Below are 13,480 nucleotides of genomic sequence, written 5' to 3'. Positions count from 1 at the left end.
TATTTCACATCTCTTATATAATTGTAAGCATAAAGTAGTCCCTAGATGTTATGTTAATATTTACAGCAGCATATGTATATACACATACAAAATAAACTCTTATAGAGTCACTGACACATCCACTGCCTTAAAAAGGCCTCATTCTGTAATTCTGCATACTGTATCCAGTAAAGGTATACAGTAACTCCTCTGTCAGTCAGTCACACACACACACCTCTCCCTTCGGTGTGGTCACGGCAGTCCTGCGAGGGTCAATCTCTTCATTGATGATGGACAGGAAGCTCTGGGATATTCTCAGAGCATCCTGCAGTAGTGGGAAGTCTGGATGATCCTTAGGAGTGTGTTTCAACAAATCCTGAATAAAACAAACAGGGAACATACCTGAGCTTCATGCTTATGCTTAAAGTGATAAACCAACTACTATAAAATAGATAAACCGACACTACTGTTAAAAGTTGAGGATGGTACGATTTTTTAAATGTTTTTAAAATATATCTTATGTTTACTAAGACTGACTAAGACTGCAGTAAAGCAGCATATCGTAGATAACTTTTCTATTTTAATGTAAAAAAAATGAAAATTTTATTTATTCCTGTGGAGGCAAAGCTGAATTTTCAGGAGCCATCACAGCCTTCACTGTCACATGATCAAAAAAAAATATAATAATAATTATTCTTATTATTATTATTATTATAAGAAATGTATTATTATCAGTGTTGATAACAGTTGTGATGCTTAATTTTACTTTGATAAAAAAAAATTGTCACTTGTCATGAAATTAATGTTTTTTAACGTATTGCCAAAGGTTTCTCTCATGCAGGTTTTGATTATTATTATAATTTTTTTTTTGAAACCACCTACTACTGACATCAGGGTTTATAATGACCTTAAGATCCATGAAGAAAAGCTAATTTGACATGTTGAAACTGACAGAATGATCTTTACACAGTAGAATTTGGTAGTCTGAACGCTTCCTTATGGCATTGATTGACGGCAACAAAATCTCTACCGAGTTTGATTCAAACAGAGATTAAAAAAAAAAAAAAAAGAAGAAGAAATTGCAACCTCAGTCATGCTGAAATAAAGGGAAATAATAGCCTGTGCATTTTCCTTAGTGAAGGTGACCTTTAAACTTGACTACCTGTATTAAATATATGTATATTTTAGAGAGCGAGACTCACATGCAAGACCAGAGTGCTGCGAGTGATACGGTCAATAGGTTTGTAGAGGAGAGCTGCAAAGACAAACATTAAGGAATATAGAGTGAACATAAGTACATAAGGTATATAGAATTATCCTTTTATGCAGTTAAATTGTACAAAATATAATCTCACAAAACATTCATACTTCCAACCATACAGAAGCTCTAAAAGCCAAACAAACCCAAATAGAGAGAGAGAGAGAGAGAGAGAGAGAGAGAGACCCTTTCCCAAACTATTACACAGCTGACTGAGCAGTAAGACACTACAGATAATAGCAGCATCTCTGAGCAGAGCTCTTCACAAACATGAACATCTACTGTAGGACAAATGAATGCTGTCTTCAGCTCTCTGTTCATCACACACTCTTGATAAACTGACAGACTGAGAAGGAAATGCATATCTGTCAGCAGCTCACAGTATCATGGCCTCCCTCGATCCACATCTGTGAATCTGAACGCTGCAGTGGGACATGAACACTCATACCACACACCCAAGAGCTTGCTATGCTGCTCGGTTTATCCACTTTATTTTGAAGTGCAGAAGAACGCTATTTTCTTTAAATGAGCAGGACTTCCAATTCATTAGCTGCTATAGGTGAGCTAAACCTATAACTAAAATAATAAAGTGCCATAAATGATAAAACTATTTGTGCTACAAACCAGAGTGTCCATGATGAGTATAACACATTAAAACAAAATGATAACAAAGACTAGTTTGCCATATCAAGACAACATCAGCTTTGCACATTCAAGTTCCAAATGGCTCTTATGCTCCTACCTTAAAAAGATGATGGATACAATAGGGCAGAATTCAATAGTCTTTAATCATTTCAGTTGTTTTTACTGTAGTTAGCTGACCACTATCTAAAAAAGCTAACTATTTGCAGGAATAAAAGAGATGTATACCAGAGGTTTTAAGACCGCAAAAGAGTGGTGTCAAAGGTTTATCTTGTCTGTCTGTGGAGTATGTACTGTAATAAACAGATAATGCAACATTGTGTTATTATGATCATGATGATAATGCAACATTTTGATGATGACATCGCGGTTCATTAAATATATACAATTTAAATTCAATACTGCAATAAAAGCACAATTTAAATGACTGTTCACACTAAGAATGATAACTGTAATTAAAAGCATCCACATCAACAGACATACAGTACAGATACAATTCTGTTTTCTAATCCGTTTTGAAAGTTGCGAGCTGCAGCTCCAGCTCTTTAAAGTCAGGTGGATCCTGAATGGCTGTCAAAGTTTTTATTGTTTATCAGCAGAGAAATGAAAGTGATTCCATTCATTGTCCTGCTTCCGTTTGCTGCTTATCAAGGGCAGACTATTGTTTTCTAAGAAGTACTGTGTGTGTACACAACAAAGAGCACTGCTACACTGAAAATACTACACTGACACACACCGTCAGATAAGGGTCTCCTGTGAACAGTGCTCAGGAAAGAGCTTTGTCTCTCATTTCTTTGACTGAACTAGTGGGAGAATTCTGCACATGCACGTCTTCGTCATCTTTGCAGGGTTACAGCGGGTCCTGTGGTGGTCATCTAATGGATGATGATTCCCAGCAGTCCCTGCAGTTCATCTAATTAGTTGCTAGTGCATTGGCTTCCAGTTTCCTGGGTGTTAGGTAGTCAGTTGCTATTGTGTTCTTTATGTTTTCCACTTGTGGTCGTTACAGCATCTCTGCATGGTTTCTAGGGTGTTCTTCGTGGATGTATTCGGTGGATTCACAGCTGATTGGATTTGAAAGGGAACAAATAAGGAAAGCATTTCCCAAAAGTAATGTTAGCCTGAGTAGCACTGGCAATAGTGCGCTTTATGAACTACTTAGACTAACAATGCTTTTGAGAAATGCAGCCCAGGAAGGTTGCTTTAGGTTGTGACATCCAATCACATCTCAGCACAGTCACTCGCATACTAATTTGAGTTCAAGATGCCCTTCACACACGGTCACAGAATTAACCCCTCTAGATCAATTGAGCTACTGATTCCCCATACATTCATCCCGCTGGACAGAGAAAAAAAAAGAAAATAGAAATAGAGCAGCAGGTGATGGAATGATTACAAGAAGTACAGTAGACACCCAAAGACAGTGTGTGTGCATTTATGACTGTGTCTGTGAGCTAGTTGTGAAGGGGAAACAGGACAGCACTGAGATTAAGCAACGAATCGGATCACTTTCAATCTCTGTTTATAACAGATGACAGATTAAACCCTTATACATTTATTAGAAAGGGCCTTCCATTATAGCAACACACAATAATTCTCACTTATTATAGACATTTAAATATACTGGTTACAGTATAAACAAAGTAGAAAGTAGAATTGAGGGCATCTTTTTTAACAAAAAACAGTTTTAATTCATAAGCAACTTTCATGAATGAGGGATATTACATTAGCTTTCGAGTCAGACTTCCAACTTCTTTTCATATTTTCCATATATTTTCAACCCACCCATGTGTATATAAACACAAGACACTGCGAGTTTTGAGTCACTGGGGGATGATTTAATCTAAATGTCACTGTTATAACTAGCTCTAGAGGAAAACAAATGTAAAAAAATATTAAACTGTTGATGTATATTATATTGCATTCCACAAATCGATCTGATTACAACAGTGTTTGCACATTTAGTGTCTTGCTTCTCACATTCTCTCTTGGGTTTCCTTTGCTCCATTTCATCCCTCGTTCACACTGACACCGTTTTGGATCAACTCTTAAAGGGGCTGATTATATCTGTATGTCTATTATTTGGCAGCTAATAAACTGATTGCATGAAAGAGAAAGTGCGCAGGTGAATTTTGAACAATTCTTTGATATTTGTTCCAATCTTTCTATATTGTTATCATTTATCAACACTTGTGCACTTTTATGTCTACCTTTAACGGTCTATCATCTAGCATCACTGTGGTGACTGCAGCTGGTGCATTATGGGGGATAATCCTCCAGTCACTTTGGGGTGGAAGAAGGAATTTCGAAGGAGTAAAATAAACAATTTAGTAAATGTTTAATACTATGCTAAATGAGTAACAGGAAATTTGTCAATTTTGGTTTCTAACAGCCTATTGAATTGTAGCAATTCAATACACCACAAAAATGAAAATAAAAAGTTGGTGCACTGCAAACCATGTTTATGCTCACTGCAAGTGAATGGGTTTTTGGTTTGAGTCACATTTCTATTTTCATCTTATGTGGTTTTGTAGAGTTTGGACATTCAGTCTTCAATGATGTGTGTCTGTGAACACCAAAATATATGATAAAAATGATAAAAATAAAGCATTTTCGCTTACCTTTTGAAAAGTAATATTTATGTACTATTCATGCATTCAGTACTGTATATGGTTAGTTGCAGTTTATCATTTGCATTTAACAGTTTTTTTCTCTGCATTACCCTATTATAACTAAATATGAAAATTATATGAGAATTGAAAGGCAGGTCCAGTTGCTCATTAGGAAATACATTTTTTATGTATTCCTGCTTGGTTTCAAACCCATTCGACTCTTTCCACATGGAACCTGGAATCTGTCAAACACTATCAGAGCTTTGTCTAATGCATATTAAAGTAATAAGTGATGAGAAGTTATTATGAATACAGCTATAGCTAAAGGGCATTATCAGGAACAACACATAAAAAATTGAAGACATCAATTTTGATAAGACAATATTTTATGCTTATATATTTTGTGTCATCATCCAACTGATAATATGGTCCCTGCCATGTGAACTAGCATTAATAACTGATCCCCATTTGCACCATGTATGGTACACAATAGCTATGAGAAAATGTGCTGTTGTTTCTCTATTGCATATTTTATCAAAGCTAGAATGCAATATTGACCAATCAGAAGCCAGAATCCGAATGATCCGTTTTATAAGTCCCTTTATGCTTGAGGTCTTACGACTGCAATTAAATATGAGAACACATGCAGAATTACAAGACTTCGTACTGCACTGAAATGAGATCAGACCTGTTTACCAGCAGAACTCTAGAAGCTCTAGAAAGACTCGATCTTCTGATCTGAAACCATGGACGATTCTTAAACCAAACCACACAACAATCAAAAATGTTAACTCATCCAGACTAGCAAAGCATTAAAATGCAATATAGTTACCATAGGTGCAGTTACAACACAGCCGGAGAACCAGCAGAACCTCCATGACAAACTTCCACCGATCCTGCAGTCTTCTCTGACTGCTCTCTCACTACTTCCTTCTCGTTCTGCACCCCCTTTTATCCATCCCTCACAAACACCACCAACACAGCGAGAGAGAGAGACACTCACACACTCCTGCTCTCCGAAACACTCAGAATGAGCAGGCACGCATGACTCTTCCTCACACACATTCGAGTTGTGGATGCTGCATACACAAGTAGGAAGATGCAGAACTCATTCTTAAAGAGACACTGCTCACGGTTCATTCATAAGCATCGAGTCACTCAACGAACCGCCAATCAACACAACAGCTCACATTATACCAGACTCAGGCTTTGTACATGCAGATCACTCATGCATGTCACACACACACATCACTGATCAATAGATACACGCTTACCCTCCATGGTGGATATTGTGGGGCAGTCCTTGGATTCTTTAGGACCTTTAACTTTCAGGTTCTGTCAACAGAAAGGATGCACACTATAAATATACACAGACACAAGCACACATACAGAGCTCGTGTCTGGCTGAGGCAGCAGAAGGTGACGAATACTTCCTGTATGCAATAATGAAGAGAGATGTGAGGTGGAAGGCTTCTGGTGTATGTGTGTTTCTGAGTAAATGCACCAAGCTGAATATTAAAACTAGATTTACACTAAGTTATGGAAATGCCTTGCAATAGTGTTGCTATGCGGTTTCTAAGATGTCCTTAGTAGTTTTAGCTCGTTGCTATGGTGTTGGAAGGTCAAAGAGTCCACCCCCCACAACATATCGTTCAGATATGGATGGGTGGTTCCAATGTAATCATGGGATTTCTTCCCCTTTTATCATTTATCATCTTATTTTACCAGAATAAGATAAACAAGATGTGAGCATGTTTAATAGTTCAAGTTGGGCGTATGTTCAAATAAGCATGAGAAATCGTTATTAGTGAAAAAAACTCCGCTCTTTGTTGTTAAATATGCTGTTAAAAAATATCCCACCTTGCAATGTTTAATCAATGCTTATATACATATACCTTTTAAAATGTTAATATGCAAATGTGACAAAGCAATTACTAGCGTTTTTGTTTTCTTAATGCCAAAAGTTGTACATTAATGGAGATGCCACCAAACTTCAAGATATGGGGCAAATAAAAAAAACACTGAACTGAATATTAATATTAAGTTACATTTTACAAGCATTGCACAAATTGTCTGTTTTGATCTATTTCACCGCAAAAATAGTTACCAACTAATACATAGTTAGAACCATTGTTTATCTCCAAGGAATACACAGTGGTTTTATTACTAAATTAATCTGCATTTTTGAACAAATCAGTCAAGTAAACAATTCAATGACACACTCAAAGACAGTCACATGCTTAGTTCTTAGTTTCATATTTAAAACTAATCATCATTTTTTTTTTATATATAGATTTGAGAACATTCTGTACTGATCAATAACTGGACAACGGCCAGTTCCTGACCATTTCAAACATTAGCTCCACCTCATTAATGAAGTACATTATGTACTGTGGACAGTAATGATCAGGGCCTATAGTGTGGTGTGGTAGGAGGTAGATGAGCTCACCTCAGAGATCTTCTGAAACTGGCTGTTGGCCTGGCTGCATTTCTCTACTGTCTCCACTGCCACTTTATAGTTGTCCACAAAGGCTTTGTACACACCGAGCTGACTGGCCTAAGAAACAAGCAGAGGAAACATGTTAAAAACAATATAAACACTGACAGAGAGAGAGAGAGAGAGAGAGAGGACGGTAAAGGAAAACCACAGAGAAGAGGAGGAAAAGATTGAAAAACTAGAAGCTGGAGACAGAGGGATGAAAGAGAATGAAAAATGTCAATGCTGAAACATTGATTTCATCTGTAGACCTCTTGAACATTCATCAAAGTGTGTTCACAGTGGACGCTTTCTGCTGGAGCGAGTTCATCCTCTGGATAAGACACAAGATACAGACATCAGAGCTTCTGCTGAGAGCTCTGGAGACCCAAAGACTGAGAAGTGAAGTTTAAAGCAGGCTTTATCACAACACTTCAGATCTCTTGCTGTAATAACAGTCAGAGGAACACGATGAACTTATGACGCCCATACAGAGTGAAGCACAACCATCCTGGGGCCTGCTATTAAAGCTCAAAGTGTGTCATATCTTCGGCACTAGCATCATCATAGTCTTGATCCCAAACTTACACCATTGGTTCAGCCAATCGTTGCCATGTCAGGCTGCTCGGGGTGCTCAAACAGAGAAATGTTTTGATGTTTAACCAGCCAAAATCTAACTGCATTTTAAAACCAGATGTCTGTGAACTTACAGCAGGATTATGAGATTTGTCATTTTTAACACTGTTTCAGGAGTTCTCTTACCAAGCATGGTGTGCCCGGGTTATTGGAAAGGTTTTTTTTTTTTTTTTAGATTTTCTCTGCACTGACAATGTGGAAAATATAACAAAGACTAGTTTCCTTCAAACTAAAGTAAGTCTTTCATCACCCAAAAAGTAAATTAATTTGTTAAGTTATTAATTGTATGGCTATGATGAATAAAGACACAATTGATTTGAATACTTTAAAACTCTTCAGAATCCAAATATTCTTTTATTTTATTGTTTTATTAAAGCTGTAGTTTTCATTTTTCAGATTGGTGGTCAACCAGTCCAGGTTTTTTTTGATGGCCGATGTCTATATCTTAGAGAGCAGGTTTAATTTAAAGATAATAACACAAACATAATTACTACATTTTATTTTATTACTCAATGTGTTAATGGAGATGATGATTTTGCAATTGTACGGTCTTGATTAATGCTTAATTTGCTTTAAACAGATGTACTGTAACCTAAGTAGTAATAATGCTTTTGCTTAAGTACAAAGATGTAACCCTGTGATGAATGCTATTTGGAAAATGTATTGTGTAACTTCACTAACATTAAGAAAACTGCTTACTTGCATGAAATGTATGTAGTGACTGATTTAGAGTAGACACACTGTGTCACACTATGTATTGGAAATAAGTTTTATGATAAATGGACAATATAGTAGTTAAGGTGTATATCACAGACGGTTCAGAGGAAAAAGAAGAGGAAAAGGGCTAAAGCAATGTGAAGTAAACAGCTGAAAGCCTCGGCAGAGGAGTTGGCAGCACTCCAGGTGATGACATCAGAAGAACCAGCGTTCGACGTCTGGGTATTCGCTTGTTAAGTCTGACCGTGTCCAAACGCTCTATCAGTTACCACGAGAAAACAACTAAAAGTTCTAATATAAACTCACAATGTGATAGAATATTAGCGAAAAAGTTATAATCTTAACCTTTAACTCCATACCGAAGTCCCAGATAGCCAGACAATGAAAATATAAATATAAAAAAAATATATAAAAACTTATTTGTGTTTGGGACGCTGTGAGCACGGAGACTGTAGTGTATACCGTAATTTTGAAAGCGTTTAGCTTAAATGATTAATATGAATAAACAGTGCTCATAAACGGCTGCTGAGGTCGTATTCTCAAGTGAAGCGAGTTGAGGCTTGGACCCGGAAACAGCGCTTCTTACGTCATCACTTAACAACCGAATAAAAGACTGAGAGAGAGACTCGACAGACGGATACTGAACAAGCACAGTATCCCTCGACGCCTGATACCAGCTGATTATACCTTGATTTTGTAACTTTACTATTGTACGTTGATATAACTTTTCTTAACTTTAATAAAACTTGTATTTTATTAATGACAAGTTATGGTCTGCAAGAGTAGTAATTTAAGAGCTGTAAGCAAGAACTGACCACGGGGAAGTCTACTGAGCAAGTTGTAAGTATTTTTAAAATGCTTATAGTTTTGTCCAGGGTCTACTTTCCTTACCTACCTGAGAATAATAAAGAAACAGGTAAAAGGTGTATAGATAAAGGAGACACCATAAAACAAATGCAATATTTACGAAAATAATTTTTATTAATATAAATACATTATTTTAAAATGTATATTAATCTGCAAATAAATAGATGTATACTTAAGATCCTTAACTTCTTGATTCTGTAATCCTTTCATTAGCATTTTCTAAAATAATTAAAATTGTTAAAAACATGAATAATACCTAAATCACTGGTCTGGTTAGTCTGCGACCTGTGAAATCACAGTCATATATTGTTAAATAAAGACCTGACGATAAATGTTTAATGTGGAATTAAATATTTGGGGCATGTGGATATATTGGTCTACCACTTTTTCAGACTTAAAGCCAAGAGGTGTTCTCAATCAAACTCCTGTTGTCTTTTATTACCCATCTTCTCAGTTGTTATCCCTGACTTCTGTAAGGTTATGGACTGCTGTATGTTTGTGCCCTGAGGTGAGAACAGCATGATGAGACCCTATATTCTCAATCTCCATCCCAGCATGCTCCTCTCTCCCGCTGCTCGAGAGAAGTCTGGAGCACAACACATCACACGGACATGACGCTGTCACCTACCAACCCTGCAGCAAGTGCTCGGACTTTTCACCAAGTGTATCATACACACGTCACAAAGACGAGGTGAAGAGAGAAACATTTGTGGGAGAGAAATCAGAGTTAATGAGTGAAAGAACAAACAAAAAAAAAGAAAGAAAGAGTGAAGGGTGACTAATAGAAAGAAACTGCCTCTAATCCACTCAGAAACCTTTTCTTCTGTATAAATTAGTCTCTTTTAGTCTTAGTATTTCACTCTTTGCAGAGTTTCTAGAGCCATAGGGAGCCTGTAATTACTCCATCTGCTAGACTCAACCACTGTCACAATGTTTTGCTAATCACGTGTGTGTGTGTGTGTGTGTGTGTGTGTGTGTGTGTGTGTGTGTGTGTGATTGTGTGAGTGCGTGGAGAAAACTCTTCAGAAAAGTCATGTTTCATAACCTCCTGCCATCTGGTGTTCGGTTCAGAAGATAAATGAAGTAAATCCTGTAATAATGAGCAGTAATGCATGCTGGGTATGGCCCAACAAAATCCATTCAGAGTTGAATAATGAACTTAAAAATAACATACATTTAAGATGCATGCTTTATTGTTTTGGCATTGATTTATAATCATGAAGGTATGTGAATATTGTACTTATATGTGCTTTTTATTTGAGTGGTTAAGTCTTCTAATGACTGTACTAGTAGTTTCTCTATCTATTTTTTTATATTGGTACTGATAAATACAGTTATTGCATTTATTTTGTGATGAACAGAGGGACTTAATGATTTGATAATTTTAACTATACTTTTTTTTCTTGCATTAAACATTTAAAAATCTGCTTTGCAACAATAGATGTTTAGGCCTAATATAGTTCACCTAACTAGAAGAGGGAAATTACATTTACAAGTCATGCAGAAATGCATAATCATTGAGATACACATCAAATATTGTCAAAAGGCTAAAAAATATTGAGATAAATATTGTGCATCGCTCAGCTTGACACCAGAATGATGAGGCCTACTTAACATTTAACTGTTCTGAAATAACCAGTCATGCACATATCCCACGAGCTTAATAGATGATTTTCATGTTAATATTTGGCATTTGCCTTTAGCCTTGAGTTGGAGTATAATATATTCAGCGTATTCATGGTTCTGTTTAACTTACACTACTGATCAATAGCTTGGAGACGATTTAAGTGATTAAGAGATTTCAAATTAATTTTATTCAGCAGAGATGCATTAAATTGATGAAAATCAACAATAATGTTTGAATTTTATAAAAGATTTCCATTTCACATAAATGCTGTTCTTCTGAAATTAGTAGAGCCCGTCAATGAGACATATGAGCAAACCCTAGTCAGATTTAAAGCTAACTCTATTCTTCATTTCATGACCCATCTAATGTTTTTCGAAGACATCTGTTATTATCATCAAGGTTGCATTCATTTGATAAAAAATACTGTAAAAAGTTATACTGTGAAATATTACAGTTTCAAATACCAGTTTTCAATTTCAATATCTTTTCAAATGTAGTTCATCCTGTGATTATTATTATATTATTATAAATGTTGAAAACAGTTGTGCTGCTAATATTTTTTTGTGGAAATGATGATACTTTTATTCAGAATAGAAAATGTAAAAGAATAGCAATTTATTTGAAACAGAAACCTTTTTTAATAAATATATAAATTTCTTTACTGTCAAACTTGATCAATTTACTGCTGAATAAATGTTTTAGTGACCCTAAAAATTTGGTCTGTAGTGTACACTTCATAGAGGGTCATTGTATTCAGAAATAACCATCTAGGGCCCTTGAACAGCGTGTTTGGCAGGACACTGTGTGGCAGGAGGACTCACCAGTTTCTGGAAGAGATGTCCGACAGTGATCTTCTCATCCCACTGCTGAATGTTGGGAGAAAGGGCATCATAAAACTCCTTATGGATCACAAAGATATCTTGGATCTTGAAGAAAATCGTTTCAATCTGCTCCATCGTCAGCACTGGCTTTGATGTAGTAGCTGTGGCTTTAAGAGGCTTCATGGGCTGAAAGAGAAAGACATGCTCACTACTCACATCTATTTATATATTAAGTTATACTATTATATTACTATATTACTATAGAGGGCTGCTCGATTATGGCAAAAATCATAATCATGATTATTTTGTAATATTGTAATCACGATTATTTCATACTATAATGAGGGGACCAAATGACCAAACCTTTATATGAGTGATTTATTTAAAGATAATGATAAATATGTCATACAAATATGTATTTCCTGTAAATAAGGTTGTTATGACATCTACATTGAGACCAGCGGAATTTCAAACAAACAAAAAGTCCTCAAAATTATTGAAAATAATTAAACGGTCAGTAATAAAAAAAAAATAAAAAAGCAAAGGACAAATACAAATGAATAAAAAGATACAAATGAAACAAACTGTGTTTGTCTCAAGTAGTATGATTATTTTAATTATTCACTATACCATTTATTATTAATGTCTCATTTCAGTTTGGCTCTTGTTTAGTATTTATTGCAGTTCATATGAAAAGGTTCATGTAGAAATTATTAATCAAATGTAAAACATAGCCCGCTGTCACTTTAAGAGCTGCACAGATCAAAATTACTGTTACACGCGTATTTTCATTCTCAAGTCTTTATGTTCATTTATTACATGACAAACAAAAGTATACGTGAATAATCACCAAGCCCAGCATTGACATATTTGCCTGTATTTGCCGTTTAGGCGAGAACCTGGAGCAAAAAGATGGCTTTACACATCCATGTTCTGTTCCATCTCTGAGCGCATATCTCTTCCTTCATGCTTTTAAAAACATGAATAAATATACTTCGATAAATCAAGAACGCCCCATTTTGAAAATGTCACGTTACATGATTTTACTAATTTGCATGGGAAACTGGGCTTTTATGGAGGAAGCGCAATGCTGAAAAAGGGTCCGGAATGGGGTGCAATAATCGTTTACTGTGCTTAATCCTTTCTCAATTATTGTATTTTCATAATTGTTGGAGGCCAAAATTTAAATCAATCGCTTAATTGCACAGCCCTATTACCATACTCAAAGCCTTTCAATTTAGTGATATATGGCTGAGGTTAAACATGAAAATACATGTGGTTTGGCTATGTGACTCCTGATCATGATAATGTTACTGTAACTGTTGCATCTCATGCACTTTATACCCTCAAACAACTGCATATAGCAACAACAACTGAGGTGATTTAAACTGAATTGATTTGAAAATGATTCATTCCTTTTCAATGCATTTAGTTCAGCCAAAACCCATGCAATACTCAAGTAGTAGAAGAAAGATTTCATGTGTGTTGGCCTTCATTTCTCTCTACAGGGCTGATAAAACTGTGTTTAAGTGCAGGACAGTTATTTTCAGATCAGCATGACTCATTGTAAGTTGCTCTCCTCTGCATCATGAAACTGCTTGATGAGTGCAGTTAGATTTCCATGCATTGATGTATTTTTAATTATAAAGCAGGAAGTTTGGGTGGTCCGCTTCACAAGTCACCCAAAAAACATTTATGTCATGTCACAGTCACAAACCTTGATGATTTGTAGCTTGTTAATATGCATCATATGCAGGTGTTTTAGGGAGAAGTGTTTTCCATGTTGGAATTTATTTCATTTTAAATTTACTCCTGTGAAGGCAAAGCTGAATTTTCAGCAGCCAT

The 13,480-nt window shown here is 35.8% G+C and overlaps 1 protein-coding gene across 3 annotated transcripts in view; it reads right to left on the bottom strand.

The window, feature by feature from the left end:
• LOC113081311 (active breakpoint cluster region-related protein-like) overlaps positions 1 to 13,480 on the bottom strand; it is a 138,077-nt gene that overhangs the window by 54,863 nt on the left and 69,734 nt on the right. For all 3 annotated transcript variants that reach the window (XM_026253393.1, XM_026253401.1, XM_026253407.1), the window contains 5 exons: positions 11,636 to 11,821; positions 6,941 to 7,048; positions 5,766 to 5,826; positions 1,182 to 1,234; positions 215 to 355 (listed from right to left, as the gene is read on the bottom strand). In XM_026253393.1, coding sequence (XP_026109178.1) covers positions 215 to 355; positions 1,182 to 1,234; positions 5,766 to 5,826; positions 6,941 to 7,048; positions 11,636 to 11,821 — 549 coding nt within the window. The remainder of the gene's footprint in view (positions 1 to 214; positions 356 to 1,181; positions 1,235 to 5,765; positions 5,827 to 6,940; positions 7,049 to 11,635; positions 11,822 to 13,480) is intronic.

The sequence above is a fragment of the Carassius auratus genome, chromosome 5 (genome assembly GCF_003368295.1).
Source record: "Carassius auratus strain Wakin chromosome 5, ASM336829v1, whole genome shotgun sequence".
Taxonomy (NCBI): domain Eukaryota; kingdom Metazoa; phylum Chordata; class Actinopteri; order Cypriniformes; family Cyprinidae; genus Carassius; species Carassius auratus.
This window is presented reverse-complemented; position numbering and strand designations above follow the sequence as displayed.